This window comes from Echiichthys vipera (genome assembly GCF_963691815.1).
Source record: "Echiichthys vipera genome assembly, chromosome: 3".
NCBI lineage: Eukaryota > Metazoa > Chordata > Actinopteri > Perciformes > Trachinidae > Echiichthys > Echiichthys vipera.
The window spans coordinates 14494573-14509368 of record NC_139828.1 but is presented as its reverse complement, the minus strand read 5'-3'; the positions used below and the strand labels follow the sequence as shown (position 1 = coordinate 14509368).

General features: G+C 42.9%; 2 protein-coding genes across 2 annotated transcripts in view; one reads left to right on the top strand and one right to left on the bottom strand.

Moving 5' to 3' along the window:
* Window positions 1–2354: 2354 nt before the first annotated feature.
* On the top strand, window positions 2355–2735 carry ctxn1 (cortexin 1; the record flags this gene model as incomplete). Its single annotated transcript, XM_083911070.1, has 1 exon — window positions 2355–2735. One exon carries the CDS (start codon window positions 2355–2357, stop codon window positions 2733–2735), a length of 381 nt encoding a protein of 126 aa, XP_083767196.1.
* Window positions 2736–4490: 1755 nt separating this feature from the next.
* The window catches only part of fbn2b (fibrillin 2b), a 68253-nt gene continuing 57947 nt past the window's right edge, over window positions 4491–14796 (bottom strand). The window contains exons 45-65 of the mRNA XM_083911063.1: window positions 14553–14678; window positions 14307–14423; window positions 13824–13952; window positions 13576–13695; window positions 13222–13347; window positions 12914–13066; window positions 12734–12799; window positions 12508–12633; window positions 11924–12043; window positions 11726–11848; window positions 11406–11537; window positions 11156–11281; window positions 10808–11014; window positions 10561–10686; window positions 10313–10435; window positions 9581–9697; window positions 9351–9479; window positions 9029–9148; window positions 7932–8163; window positions 7624–7777; window positions 4491–7483 (exon numbers count right to left, since the gene is read on the bottom strand). Coding sequence (XP_083767189.1) covers window positions 7106–7483; window positions 7624–7777; window positions 7932–8163; window positions 9029–9148; window positions 9351–9479; window positions 9581–9697; window positions 10313–10435; window positions 10561–10686; window positions 10808–11014; window positions 11156–11281; window positions 11406–11537; window positions 11726–11848; window positions 11924–12043; window positions 12508–12633; window positions 12734–12799; window positions 12914–13066; window positions 13222–13347; window positions 13576–13695; window positions 13824–13952; window positions 14307–14423; window positions 14553–14678 — 3050 coding nt within the window. The 3' untranslated portion in view covers window positions 4491–7105. The remainder of the gene's footprint in view (window positions 7484–7623; window positions 7778–7931; window positions 8164–9028; window positions 9149–9350; window positions 9480–9580; window positions 9698–10312; window positions 10436–10560; window positions 10687–10807; window positions 11015–11155; window positions 11282–11405; window positions 11538–11725; window positions 11849–11923; window positions 12044–12507; window positions 12634–12733; window positions 12800–12913; window positions 13067–13221; window positions 13348–13575; window positions 13696–13823; window positions 13953–14306; window positions 14424–14552; window positions 14679–14796) is intronic.

Sequence of the window (14796 nt, the reverse complement as noted above, 5' to 3'; positions counted from 1 at the left end):
TAAAAAAAATGTCTTCTACCGCCTGTTTTTCAGTCGCCTTTAGCTGCTGCGTACTTCTATCTATTTATCTATCTATCTATCTATCTATCCATCTATCCATCTATCCATCTATCCATCTATCCATCTATCCATCTATCTATCTATCTATGTATCTATCTATCTATCTATCTATAAGTCATCATAGTACATTGGCCTCTGATTGCCTCGCGGCCTCGGATTGTTGAGTGCTGTTGCACATATTCAGCTTGTGAATATTCTCTTCAAATATTCAGCTTTTTCATACTTTTGCACATATTCCCTCTGACCATTTTCCCTCCTTAATACATTAACTTCAAAATTAAATTCACTTTCAATTAATGTCTCTCCCTGTTTCCAGCCACCTTCCTCTCTCCCTCTGCATCCTCTCATCTTTTGTCTCCTTTTGAACATCTCTCCCACTGCACATTCATTGCTCCGCACATCTCTCAATATCACATTTGTCTGAGCAAACAGCCCGGTCAATGCTCTATTCAGACTGGTGAGCAGGTAAGAAAATGGAATACGTATCACATTTCTTCAGTGATTTGAAACCTGGTCCACCAGGGGATATGTGATTTTAGATTATTAATGAGGCTCCAAAACACTTTGTCTTTCACTGCATCATGTGGACGAGTGAGTGACAGAGGTCAACAAGTGAACAAATGGCCCTGTGTAACAGTACACTGACAAATGAGGGTGATGTAATGCGGTATCAGTGTTTATAATCGTGCATTCATTACTGCTAATGTGGCTGTAATGACACCGTAATCAGCTCACTAATTGAGTGCCATAATAGGGGATGCTGGTGCTGTGTTCTCCCCACAGATGGCTAATGTCACTGTCACTGTTACTTATTGAGCAAAGGGTGGTAATAATCACGTCATATGATGAAATGAGGAAGGAATTACTTAATCTCCTTATGGTCCACATTAGAAACAATCAGTCCTCATGGAAAAGTTGTGCAATGTCTGCAGTTTTATTTGAAGGGATTTGACTGTGCACTGAGGTTGTATTGTGAAAATGAAATGTCCTCATCAGAGCTTTATTAGTGACATTTTTGGACAATTATCTCAAAGCTTTTCTTACCAGATGTCTCTTATTCTTTCAGGTGGGGGAGTTAAAGGGCCGGGACTTAACCAGGAACATCTGGTGACACTGTCTACACCTGGTAACAGACCTCTGTCATGTCTGATGAAGAGCCCTATGAAGAGAATCTGCACTCAATAGACTGAAGATCAAACTGGATAAAGCCACTTTTCATTTATGACGGACAATTGATCAAACTCATCTTCACAGAGTCTTCATTTTCTACCTCTTGTTACTGCTCTTCTTGTCAAAAGAGGCAGTTTGTAAAGACTTGAAAGCTCTGACCCACTTATCACTGTCCAACAGCCGGACAACGAGGAAAAACGTTGCATTTAGCGGGAAACATCAGAAAAGGTGATGTGTTGTTTTGTATTCAAGACAGCTGATCAACTGACCTCCTGATCTAATTAGCCACACACACACACACACACACACACACACACACACACACACACACACACACACACACACACACACACACACACACACACACACACACACACACACACACACCACACACACACACACACACCTGGTGTTGCTTGCCTCTGCAGATGTTTTAAATAGTCCTGTGTCCGTCTCTCAGTGACACAACACTCATTTAAATAGCTATACCCAACTGGGTGTCAGAAGTCCATCTGCAGACTATTAACTCCCGTAGAGAACACTGACCTTGACTGTGATCAGACAGGTGTTGGTGTGTTTGCATTAGCAGGAGGCCTTGTCACGTCCTGCACTGATGTGATGTGAGAGTGAGAATGAGATCTGAGCAGAGTGGACCTGACAAATACTCCAAAACCATATTCGCCTTAGGGTCGGTCGCTCAAATAGGAAAGCTTCATTACACAGTTTAGTCAGTTCCTCAAATGTGTGAAACTAAAGTAGTCCATATTAATTGAAAAGTGTGTGTGTGCATGCGTGTGTGCCTGTCACACTGTCAAAGCAGATTAGGGACAGACCTTTTCTGGGTCATGTCCCTTTGACTGACCTAGATTTGACAAAAAAAAAAACTTTCCGTCAGAACAAGATGTGTGTGCTTGTCCTGCTGTGATCATACCCACATCGTAGACAAATATACCACACTCTCTGACCTTGAAGATTACCCTGGAGTCCTCTTACTTCTTAACTACCTGCTAACTGTGGCTAGCTCACTTATTTTTTAAACCGCATGCCCTCTAAACCACCTTCTTATTAAGCATTGTAATCAAATTCCCAATCTCCATTTGGCTTTTCCTTCTGCGTCACCCCTCATGAACACCTTCCCTTCCTTCTCCACACCTCCTCCCAATACACCAACCATCCAGTCAGTGTGTAAGCCCTGCCTACGGGCCCCGTGGAGGATGAACGATGTGCCCACACTTGACTACGAGTTGCTGCTGTCCCCGGCCAGCTCCTCCCTCCCCGGCAGTCCTGGCGGTGGCAGCAGCAGCCCCCCGCTGACCTTGATTGGGGCAGACAATGAGCAGCGCACCACCTTGGCCTGCGTAGGCCTCCTCATGCTCTTCCTGGTCTTCCTGCTGGTCAGGTGCTTCAGGATCCTGCTGGACCCCTACAGCCGCATGCCTGCATCATCCTGGACTGACCACAAGGAGGGGCTGGAGAGGGGCCAGTTTGATTATGCACTGGTGTAGGGTGTTGTGTAAAGAGGGGGTGGAAAGGGGAATATTTCATTGCACATAGACCGAATCTTTAAACTGGACTGTACCAATGCATCATTTTGTGGAAGGTTTACCTAATGTTGGTGTATGCCTGGTTTATATCACTAGCCTGTGTACTGGTGTAAATATGAGTCTGCAGGACACCTTGTAAGCATAACAAGTCTGGCTCAACAACAGGCACATAGACCACTGGAGCCCCTGCGGGCCAAACATCCAGATGTTGGACCATGAAGAACAGAAATAATGAGCTGCACAGCTGCCTTAACCTGACCTAGTCTACCCATCGAACATGTGACGTCACCGTAGGGCTAGGCTTTCCAAACTCCATAGCTTGCTAGTACACAACATGATATTCACTCACAACATAGTTTATAACCTCAAAGCTACATTTTTAATGAGAACACTCGACACGCAGAACACAAGCAGAACTTACATGGAGTTTACACTTAAGCAGATGCCCCTTTAATGAGCCAGTGTCCATTGTAAAGCATCTAACTGTTAAGTGCTGACCAAGGAACACAAATCCTCACGTTTTTTTTGAGTTGTGGACACTGATCCTGGAACAGCACTGCAGTTTCTGATGCTCTTTAAGCAGGTAGTTTGTGTCTCCGTTAAAATTTGTATGTGTATGTTTTGTGTGATACTGTGTCTATAACTGAGAAGCCATATTGAAACTATAATCTCTTATTACTGCAAGTAGAGTTTATGTTCACTGGTTGTGTCCTTTGCTTTAGTCAGCCTGCCAAGTGTGGTGATGGAGCGAACAGCAACCTTTACGCAAAAGAAACCTTTATTTTTCTATTCTGGACTCAAGTTTGGGAGTCCCCTCTTTGCTATCTTTCTGTCCTCTTTCTCTTACTGTATCAATCTTGATCTGTATTTTCAAGGTAGTCATGCAGCCACGTCTTCAGAGGAGGCTTTTGATTTGTATTCATATATTTTTCTGATTATTTGCTTTGTTTTTTGATACACTGGTTTGAATCAGTTAAATAAAAACAAGATTTCTTCTTCTTCCTGATTTCCACAGATAGCTGGACTGTGTGGAAGGTCCACATTGTTCATGTTGGAAATTAAATAAAATGATTACTACTTATGTGTCACCCTGTGTCACTTTTGTTAGCCACGGACATTTACACATACGCCTAAGGCGGTGTTCAGACCAGAACTGGCGCTGCAGCAAAATCGGCAGTAGGCTACTCCCATTCGTTTCAATGTGGGGGTGACGAAAAAACAGCAACCTGCGATGGAAAGTTGGAAAAGATTAAACATTTGGAGAAATTCAACTATTGCATAACTGACAATCAGACTTTGTCAGTCCATTTTGAGGCAATGAAAGAGTAACGTTACAATACATCCCTGTTTCTTTTGCTGCTACAGGACCAAAAAACAACTTACTATAAAAAGTTTAGCTCACTGTGTCTTGCAACACAGTTAAATTAAATTCAAGAAACTGTCTCTCTGTCTTTCCTCTCTGAAATTAAGCTGCCTTCAAGTGTGGTTGGAAAACGCTCTGACGAAAAATAAAATTGGGAAAAATAAAGTCTACTTCTGCTAAATTGGAGACGTTAAAGCTCCCAACAGGACTTCACACAAATGGGTCCTTAAAGTGGCACTCCCACACAACTGCACACCCCTGCGCTAATTGCTGCAACGCACGGATTTGGTCTGAACACAGCCTAAGAAAAAAAAAATAACTCAGGACACGAGACTTAAAAATATAACCCACAATACTTTATTGCCATTAATGTCACTGGACAAAGGTTTACAATATTATGTGAAATCACTCTAATTTTACAGACTGCCATTTGGTGTTCTAAATCTTTGGTTTTTGTCTTTGGACAAAAATGATGATCACTCAGGATATAAAAAGGTGTTCCATGATGGTGATTTTTGACTGATGATTGTCATTTACGCTTTTAGATACTCTGGTACCAACAAGTGTCAGGCTTATGGTGAACATTTGAACTAAAACCGGCTCCTTATTTTCTAAAGGATAAAGCACAAATCTCAATGCAAGCAGATAATGACAGTATTGTTTCAAGTTTGACACTGAAGCTGAGATACAGTAAGCACACTGCCTTTTTTTCAAAAACATATTGGCAAATAAAAGAAAACTTACAAACTGACAATAAAGATACAAAGTATACAAAGTCTCCCAGGTTAGAAACATGGTTATGCATTATAAACATAGCCGAGGCTGTGTGACAGTGCAGCAACCTTGACTCTCGAGAGAAAGCGATGATGGTTTAGCACCATAGAGCCGAGCTGGAGCTGGTCACTGATCCTTAGGCATTGCACAGACAGTGTAAGTTTAATGGGAATGTTAATCATCCTTAAGTCTGATATATTTTGAATTATTTTTGCTGATGGCTGATTTGACTGGTGACAGTGGTTTCAAATAAAGCAGTCAGTGATCAACTAATACAATGCTGCATTTGATTTTTGTTGTTTATTTGTTTTCTAAACAACTAAACAAAGTCAACAGCACTTAAAGGCCTTCAATCTTGGGTCTACTGTGAGTATTTGTTTTGGCAGCCTTGACATAAAAAAACATCTACATTTCACTTAAAAATATACAATTTAATTTTCAAGAAGCAAATTTGATAATGTTGTTTTTTTCAGCGCTGAGACAATACAAAAGACAGACATACACAGCAACAATAAATCCTAGCAACAAGAAAAAAACAAAACAAAAAAAAAAAACAATGAATTTTTTCAATCCAGATTCAAGACTGCACCTTTTTGTACAGCGTAAGAGATGGTATTACCTAGCACCTTTTTTCTCTTTGAGAGAAAAAAAAAATCATGAGGAATGAAAGATGACCTGATGGATATTTGTTTTGGTGAGGTTTCGTGTTCACCTGTGCGCGCCCTTACACTGTAAAGCACTACCTTTAGTTACAGCTTGGGTTAACATGTCGTGTACCTTTTGAGACTGTAGTCAGCTTCGTGGTGTTTGTGTTGTAAATGAGGCTCAGACTTCAAGCTCCGGATAAAGTCAAAGAAGTCACATAAAGTCAGTTTATACTCAAGTTCAGCCTCCTAACACCAACTGTCAGTTACAGCTCTATTCTCCTGAAGCATTTATGTGTCGGAGTTAGTTTGAAAAATGCAGAAACAGGAGGGGCTACAAGCCTCTGACAGTCAATATGAGGACATAGACTTCATGAAAAAAAAACTGTCTCTCAGGTCCACAAATCAGCGCACCTGAAGTCTTAATCCCAATCCCAACAAGGATAAATGCAAACGTGACCTAAACTATCTTCTTTTAAATCTATGAGCTACTAGCTGGTGTAATCCCTGCTCATGATGGATGCTGAGCGACACTAGCACCCTCTTTTGTTTTAAAGTCGATATCACAGCATGGTGTCCATACTCTGTGAGGAGTACTGAGGTAACCAAACTTGACAGCACACACACGCAAACACGCTAATCCCTGCTTGCCGCCGCCCGCAGGCAGGACAAAAGTCAGTTACATCAGAGTAGAACACAGCTTGCTGTTTCTTTCTCGTCTGAAAATTGGTCGTCATCCAGCTATAAAACAGACTGATATGGACTTAAGAACCTGAAATGCTGTGTAAATGTTGCAGTCCTTCGTGTTAACATTTTCTTTCAAACAGCACAAATACATTAAATGACACAATACAAAACTGAGAGGGGCAGACGTGATAAACCTTGTTCCCCAGTTTTGTGATTTTGTTTTTTTTTACCAAGATCACAGAGAGGTGAGAAAGTCCTTTGACCACCACCAACCCCTTACATTTAGCCCTAATGTCACTTCTTTATAACACTAAACGAAAAGACATCACTAAGATCCTGCATGTGATTTAAATATGATCACACATGTTGCATTAAGACAGTTTTGGCCACTCTCAGCACTTCATTTCTGTGTAATTTCTCATTTTGCTTGTCTACAAAAAGTGCTTCATGGACTTGTGAACCATCTGTCTGCCATTTTCTCTCTATTAGGGGGCTGTGGTCCAAGCACGAGGGCACCTCTCTGCCATCTCCTCCACTGACTCTCTCAGTGGAGGGTGAGTGCTGGGTCGGGTACAAGTGGAGGGGCGCAAGAGGAAATGTAATCAGTTTTAAAAAAATAACACACACACACACACACACACACACACCCACACACACACACAAAACATGAACATATAATAACAGAAACAGTAACAAAGTGGTGGTAGAGTTGGGCTGATTGACTCAGTCTTTCATAGCCCTTGGTTACCCCTGTTGGTGGGGATGGTCCTGTAGGGGGAGGGGGGAGTTATTGGATAAAAGGGAAGGTATAAACTCAAAGGCTTCAGAAATCAGTCCAGAACAGGATTGTGAGCGCACTGAGCTCAGTGCAGGTGGATGAGGAGCTTGATGCGCAGGGCGTCTCCTATTTCTCCTTGTAGGTAGTCACTGTCATGCTGGTCCTCCAGTTGGTGTAGTCTTCGGGGCCCAAACAGCCGCAGGCTGGCAATCTCCAGCCGATAGGATCCAGCTTGAGGCGGCCTCTTGCCGAGCCGGAGCACGCTCTTCCCGTCGCGTCGCTCCAGCAGGCGGAAATGTTCATTCGTGTTGCCGTGGGTGATGACATAGCGTATGTGGTGCTCAAGTGGCTGCAGGGCAGGGAGAAGCTCTAGTAGGGGCTCCTTGTTGAGCAGCGAGGACAGAGAAAGGTTCATAGGGATGGAGGACTGGGTGTCTATGCTGGCCATACTCACTGCTGGCTCCTGTAGTGAGAATAAGGACAGAGGGAAAGAAATGAGGTAGCAGAAACTTCACACACTCAGATATAAACCTCAGACACACTGAGTTCTCAAACGTGATCCAGTGAGACAAGCACTGAGGAGGAATTAGTCAAGACACGTACCTGGTTGAGCTCATTTCCATCAGCATTGCGTTTGTGTCGACCGCCCTTTCCTCCTCCGTTGATCTTACACTCGTAGCAGGCCTCAGGAGACAGACTGTCATCGTCATCACCCTCCACAAACTGGCTCGGGAAACCTGAGCCTGTCATACAGTGACTGGATGGGGAACAAGAGAGAGAGTTTAGTATGTGTGAGTGAGAGGGGAGGGAATTCAAATTCATGGGCGTGACACATGTTCAAATGCTTTCTTATGATGAGACGGTGATGAGAAGGATTACTCAAAAAATGTCTTTAATTTGTGTTCCCTCACCCCTGTCCGGCTCTGTAGAAACCTCCAGGACAGCCACACAGGTAGCCTCCATCGGTGTTGGAGCAGCCATACATACAGGGGTTGGAGCCCATGCCACATTCATTTACGTCTTGGCAGCCACCAGCGCTCTGCTCAAAGTCAAAGCCAGAGGGACACACACACTTGAAGCTGCCCAGCGTGTTGTAGCAGGAGGCAGAGCCACACACTGTTGCTGCCTGACACTCGTTTTCATCTGTGGAGGAAAAGACAGAAAAATGAGAGGGTGCGTGTGTTAGGAGATGAAACAGTACTAGAGAGGCTCCGATATCACCACCTAAACTTGTGTAACAGTCAATAACGAGTATCGATCCAATACCAGTGCATTTAAAAAAAAATACTACTATCGCTGTATGTAGAATGGGCTGGCTCTGGTTTGTAAAATAACAAATACAGACAGAGAATGAATGCCATATAACTTAATTTTATTATCTAGTTTGACCGTCAGTCCTAACGGGAAAAGAACATACATAATCTACTTTAATGTGGTATTGGATCAGTGCATGGACTTTTGTACTCACTGATACTGATACCAGCATTTTTAGGCAGTACCAGAGGTATTTCCGAAACTGATATCGGTATCACAACAACTCTTTACACAACATGCGCAGTGACATTTCTATTGAAATACTGATGATGTTTAATTGATGGTAATTCCACATTACTGTCTCATTAGATGATTATCTTGATGACAATTCTTAAATTAAAATTGACAGAGAGAAACATCCTTTCAAATTGAAACAGATGCTGCTGTCCTGTTTTATGTCGGCAGTTGGCGATCGCTGCTATAGATTAACACGTTGTTGCAAACTTATAATAAGCCTTTAAAGGCTGTGAATATTCTCATTTGTCCAAGTCATCGTGATCCCCAAAGAAATTTAAGTCAAAAGCAATTAGACTTTATTTTCCTAGACAAATAACCAAGCCCAGTTTTTTTTTACTTAAATTTCTTTGAGAAAGCCTTTAAAGACCTTCGTAATTAATTCCTCCGTATGACCTTATACTGGTGCCTTTGTTGTTGTCGACATCACCAACTTATAGACTGAGTCAGAGGAACTCACCCACACACTGGTTCCACTGGTAGTGCTGCACGTAGCCCTGAGGACAACCACAGCGGAAACCTCCCATCATGTTCTGACATCCGTGCTGACAGCGGTGGTTACTGCCACACTCATCCACATCTAAAGAAAATGAAAATACAGAGTTTTAATTTCTCATTTTCAGCACTTTTTAATGAACTATTTTCTGCCACTTTGGATCAGCAACGCGTCTGTAACCCTCTCCATGTTTCCATGATTTTAGAGTTGAATAGGACCCTGCGTGAAGAACCTTCCTCTCTAAACTATATTGAACTAAAATGTAAAAGTTTCTGTGTCTGCTCACCTTCACACTCCATGCCTGAGTTGTCCAAGGAGAAACCTTTTGAGCACTCACAGTTGAAGCTACCGGGCGTGTTGACACAAGAGGCCCGGGAACCGCACGCACTGTTCTGAGCGGAACACTCATTGTTGTCTACAAATGGAGGTAAAACAGATGTTATTTGAATAAAAGATGAAAATCTTTTTCTTTTCTTTTTTTTCGGTGCAGGGTACTGATCTCCTCCTTGTACTCACCGATGCAGGCAGTCTGGTGCTGTGTGAAGCCAGGAGGACACTTGCAGGTGAATCCTCCAATGGTGTTGACGCAGAGGAACTGGCAGTTATGCTGCTTGGTTGAACATTCATCCAGATCTTAGAGGGAAACAACAAAGCACATAAATGTAGTTAATTTAACTGAGGTTCAGGAACAAGACCACACCCCTCTCCCTTCACTAATTCCACTACTCACGCTTCACAATTAACAACCTGTGTCCCAGTAACGCTTTACCTGTGTCTCATTAACTCAACTACCTGTGCAACCATATATATATATTCGTGTCTTACCCAGTCTCTATGGTTCGTCTCCCCTTTTTTGCATTTTTGGGGAGGGGTGGATTAAGTTTGTCCGAAGAGACTTGTAGCATGGATGCTCACGTTTGTCAACAGAAAAGTAGACGTGTATGTGCTTTAAACTCGCGGGCCAGCTCTCATAGACCCTGGATATGATCTTGAGGGCCAAATATAATTACACCGCGGGCCAGATTTGGCCCACGGGCCTGAGTTTGACACCCCTGCTTTAAAGCTTCTTTTTTATTTATAAAAAAATGATATGAGATTAATATTTACAATAATAAAAAGATTCAGACTACCAGTGTGTTGAGGGCGACAATGCTGCTAATGTGGTTAACTATAAAAAAGATCATTCAATAGCAAGGCTTTTATGAAGCTATAAATTAAGGAACAAGCACTGATCAAAAGTCCATTTACCTTTGCAAGTCTTTCCATCTGGCTGTAGGCTGTAACCTCTGGGGCAGGAGCAGAGGTAGCTGCCCTCTGTGTTTTTACACAGGAAGTTACAGGGCTTTGGAGACAGAGCACACTCATCCATATCTGAAATATGCAGACGGGGAAAAAACGCATGGCTCAATTCAGAAATATTCATAAAACCAAATGCCTTTGAAACGAAACTGACTGATAACAAGGGAGTACATTCGCAGGACAGAGATCAGCCGTACCAACACAGGAGGTTGCAGTGAAGTCAGTTTTGTAGCCCACGTTACAGTGACAGCGGAAGGATCCAATGGTGTTGATGCACTGACCGTTCCGACACATATCTGGCATCACCTGGCACTCGTTGATGTCTGGAGGTACGTAGTAGTGAATACATTTAGTAACATTTAAAAAAAACTACTGAAAAAATAAAATGGAGATTTTTGTGTTTTACTTAAAAATATCCATCAGTGGTATTCCTGCACTACTCACCTCTACCGTCTGTGGTGTAACCAGGTCCGAGTGGGCACATCTTCTTGTACTGTACGGTGCCAGGCAGCGGGCAAAGCTCACACTGTGACCCCCAGCCTCGGCCCGTGTTGCAGCAGCACTCAGATTTGGTCACACTGTTCCTGTTGGTGGATAACTGCTGGCACATCGTCTGCAGGACCTCTGTGAAACAGTAGCCCTTTCGGTTGTCTGAAGGAAAGAATGACAAGACATGCAGAGTGTTTGTGGTTAGGGATGTAAACAAAAGGTTCGGTTGCTTTGACTGGTTTTAAAAACGGGAGAATAAGCACAGTATTAATTTCAGTAATGATTCCTTAGTAATGGGCTTACCGATACATTCAGTTCCGGTGGAGCTTGACTCAAAGCCGTCGTTGCACTCGCAGCGGTAGCTTCCCACCGTGTTGACACAGCGTCCGTTCTTACAGATGCCAGGCTTGGCACGGCACTCGTTCAGGTCTGCCAGTGTACAGAACAAAAGGGTGGGAAGATGAAGAGAGTTCAGATAAACCCGGCAACAGCAACAATTATTAGTTGAGGACTGAGGAGAACCTATCAAATTGGCTAGAACGTTTTCACTCACCCATACATCCGTCTCCATCAGGTCTGCGCTGCATGCCAGGAGGGCAGATACACATGAAGGTACCGATAAGGTTCTTACAGGTCATACCCTTGGAGTCACAGTCATCCAGACCCTCAGAGCACTCGTCTTGATCTGGTGAGGGACAACGAGAAATGGCCAATAGGTACAAGTACGACAGCCAGCTTAAAATGAAAACTGTATTATCCGGTTTCAGTGGTGTCAAGGAATTACTTTGGCACACAGAAAAGAAATGTTAAATCAGAGATGACAGGACATAAAGGTGACACTTTACAAAAAGGAAATCTGCAGTGCTCTCTTACCTCTGCACATGCGTTGATCATCTCGCAGCACGTAGCCAGCAGGACACATACACTCATAGGAGCCAAAGGTGTTCACACACCGGAAAGCACACAGCAGAGGATTCTGGGAGCACTCGTTGATGTCTGCAGAGAAAGATTTGTTTAATTTACTGTTATTTTACCTGTGCCAATGTGAGTATTACTGTGTAAATGACTGACCTTCACAGGTCATCATGGATCCAGGTTCGAAGCCCTCCTGGCACGAACACTCGAAACCTCCTACCACATTGGTGCAGGTTCCATTTCCACATGGGTTTCCTATGGAGCACTCATCAGTGTCTGGAGACAACAGAGAGTGAGGTATAGATAGAGGAGGTAATTAAATCCAGTGACACATTTATACCATGCCTGAGATTTAAAAGCACTCATTAGCAGTGTAAATGTTAGACCAAAAAAGATCAGGCTGTAATGCAGATTAAACTACTACTGGTGATAAAAAATAAAATCACACCTGGCTGATAATAATACTGGTGATGTATTCTGAGACATGGCAATAAAGTTCTTAAAAATGAGCTGCTATTATTGTTAATCTGTCTGCTCAACTACAGCTGTTCCAGAATAAACAATGATTCTCTATTTTAAAGAATACAAGCTGCACCAATGGGATAGCTTGACTTCATACACTTTCTCTAGAGAATGTCAAGTGATGAAAACATTTATTTATTAAGCATTTTTCTTTTGCTAATATTAGATATTTTGACAGCTAACAGTCAATCATCTGGCAGACTGTTAAACCACCTCACCAATACAGTTGACTCCGGTGTAATCCAGGTTGTAGCCGAAGGGGCATTCACAGCGGAACGAACCATCTGTGTTGATGCAAATACCATTCTGGCAGATGCCTGGGTTATCCAGACACTCATTCACATCTAAAGAGTGAGAGAAATTAGCATATGTTTTAAAACATATCAAAGACCTGCACAATTGGCCACGAAATTCAAGGGAGTAGATCTACGTTGTAGCACTTACCTTCACGAGCATCACCAGTTCCAGGCAGGGCTCCGAGGCCGAAGGGACACAGAGTGTCAAAAGCAGCTGGAGACACACCAAGAAAAAAGGTCAACTTCATTATTTCATAAATGTCTTTGTGTGCATGTGACATCTTCATTAAAGCTCTGTGTGCATGTGTGTTAGGTCTGTATTACACACCCTCTGTCTCTCGTGGGCACAGCTCACAGGGAAGTCCCCAGCCCTCTGCAGGCATCTTGCTGCAGCAGCACTTGGCCTTGGTGGTGTTCAAAGCTTTGGGGACGGAGCATTTTCCCGACTCAAATTTGGTGAAACAGAAGCTCTCTCTGGTATCTGCCATAAGAAAAAGAAAGTTGGACAGTAATTGCACTGTTAATTCAGAGGACACACATAGACAAAAACCTCCTTCACCACCTTGATAAGAGAGATAACATATGTCGGATTACTACATTCTTTCAAGATTTAGATCAACTAACACTATCTCTCACCGTAACAGCGGCGTTTGTTGTCAGAGAGTACGAAGCCTGGCTGGCAGGTGCACTGGAAGCTGCCGGGGGTGTTGGTGCAGGTGCCAAACTGGCAGATGTTGGGCTCCACCTCACACTCGTTGATATCTGTAAAGAGAGCATAAAAGAGGGCAGGGAGGAGGAAGGGAGGTGAGAAGACGGTGGTGTTGTGTTTGTCAGCGTGTGTTAGAACAGATGGCTCAGTCACCCTGAGTATGTCTGGAGCATTTAGTCTTTGATGAAGTATGTTTAACTGTGTGTGTGTGTTTGTGTGTGTGTGTGTGTGTGTGTGTGTGTGTGTGTGTGTGTGTGTGTGTGTGTGTGTGTGTGTCTTACCTATACACTGGTCATTCTGCACCTCATAGCCAGGAGGGCAGATACATCTAAAAGACCCGTCCAGATTCTGACAAGTTCCAGGAGAGCAAGTGCCAGGCAGACTTATACACTCATTGATATCTGTGATAAATGGAACAGTGTAGAAATCAGAGAGATGTGTGTGTATCTCAGACAAACTGTACAGTATTAAAGTCAATAAATAACCCACCATGCTCTTACTTTTCTTGTATATTTAATCACTGACTTACCAACACAGTTTTTCCCATCCTGAGTATTCTCATAACCCTCATGGCAGAGACACTGGAAGGAACCAAGCCCATTGATACACTGTCCGTTCCTGCACACCTGGCCCTGGAGGGCACTGCACTCGTCTACATCTGTAAGGTAAACATTGAGAGCATTAAGACTCTCGAAACATTCCTCTGATTTTGGATATTTATCTGCAAACACAACCAGAAATGTATTCGTTTTTCATGGCACCAAGAGCTTCTGAAAAAACTGGCTAGAGTATTTTTTTCTTTGTTGCGCAAGAATAGTAACAACACAGTCCGATTTTATGTCTTAATTCTATTTCTACTGCTGCTACAGAAAAAGGCAGCAAGTGTTTATTGGAATTTATATGTGTGCTCTTCAACAATATGCCATCTACACCTGTGTCAAGGCTTTGACATATAAAAGAAACCACTAACTCTGGTTGACCTTTGTCAAGCAGAAAAGTAAACGATCCATACCCATGCAGTCGTTGTTGTGTGTGAGCTCGAAGCCAGGGAAGCAGAGGCAGTTGTAGGATCCCACAGTGTTTTTACAGGTACCATTACCACACGGCTGTCTGTCACACTCATCGATGTCTAAGACACACACAGAAGAAACAACATTAAGAGTGGGTTAGGCAGTAAAAAATACAAATTCAAAACTGTGTGGCTAACGTGCAAAACAGTGTCGTGTGTATGAGCATAGTTTTAGGTTGTGTTTCTCACCCATGCACATGGTCTGGTCAGCAGTAGCCTTAAAGCCGTTGTGGCAGAGACAACGATAGCTTCCCTGCGTGTCAATACACTCCCCATGGCTGCAAACATTGGGAATCTCCTGGCATTCATCACGGTCTGAAAAAGAAACAGAAATGAAAAATATTAAAGGTTGAATATATAGAATCTTTATTAAAAGCTATACATTTTTTTTAAATAATACACCCACAGGGCGTTTTAAAGGGGAACAGAATGA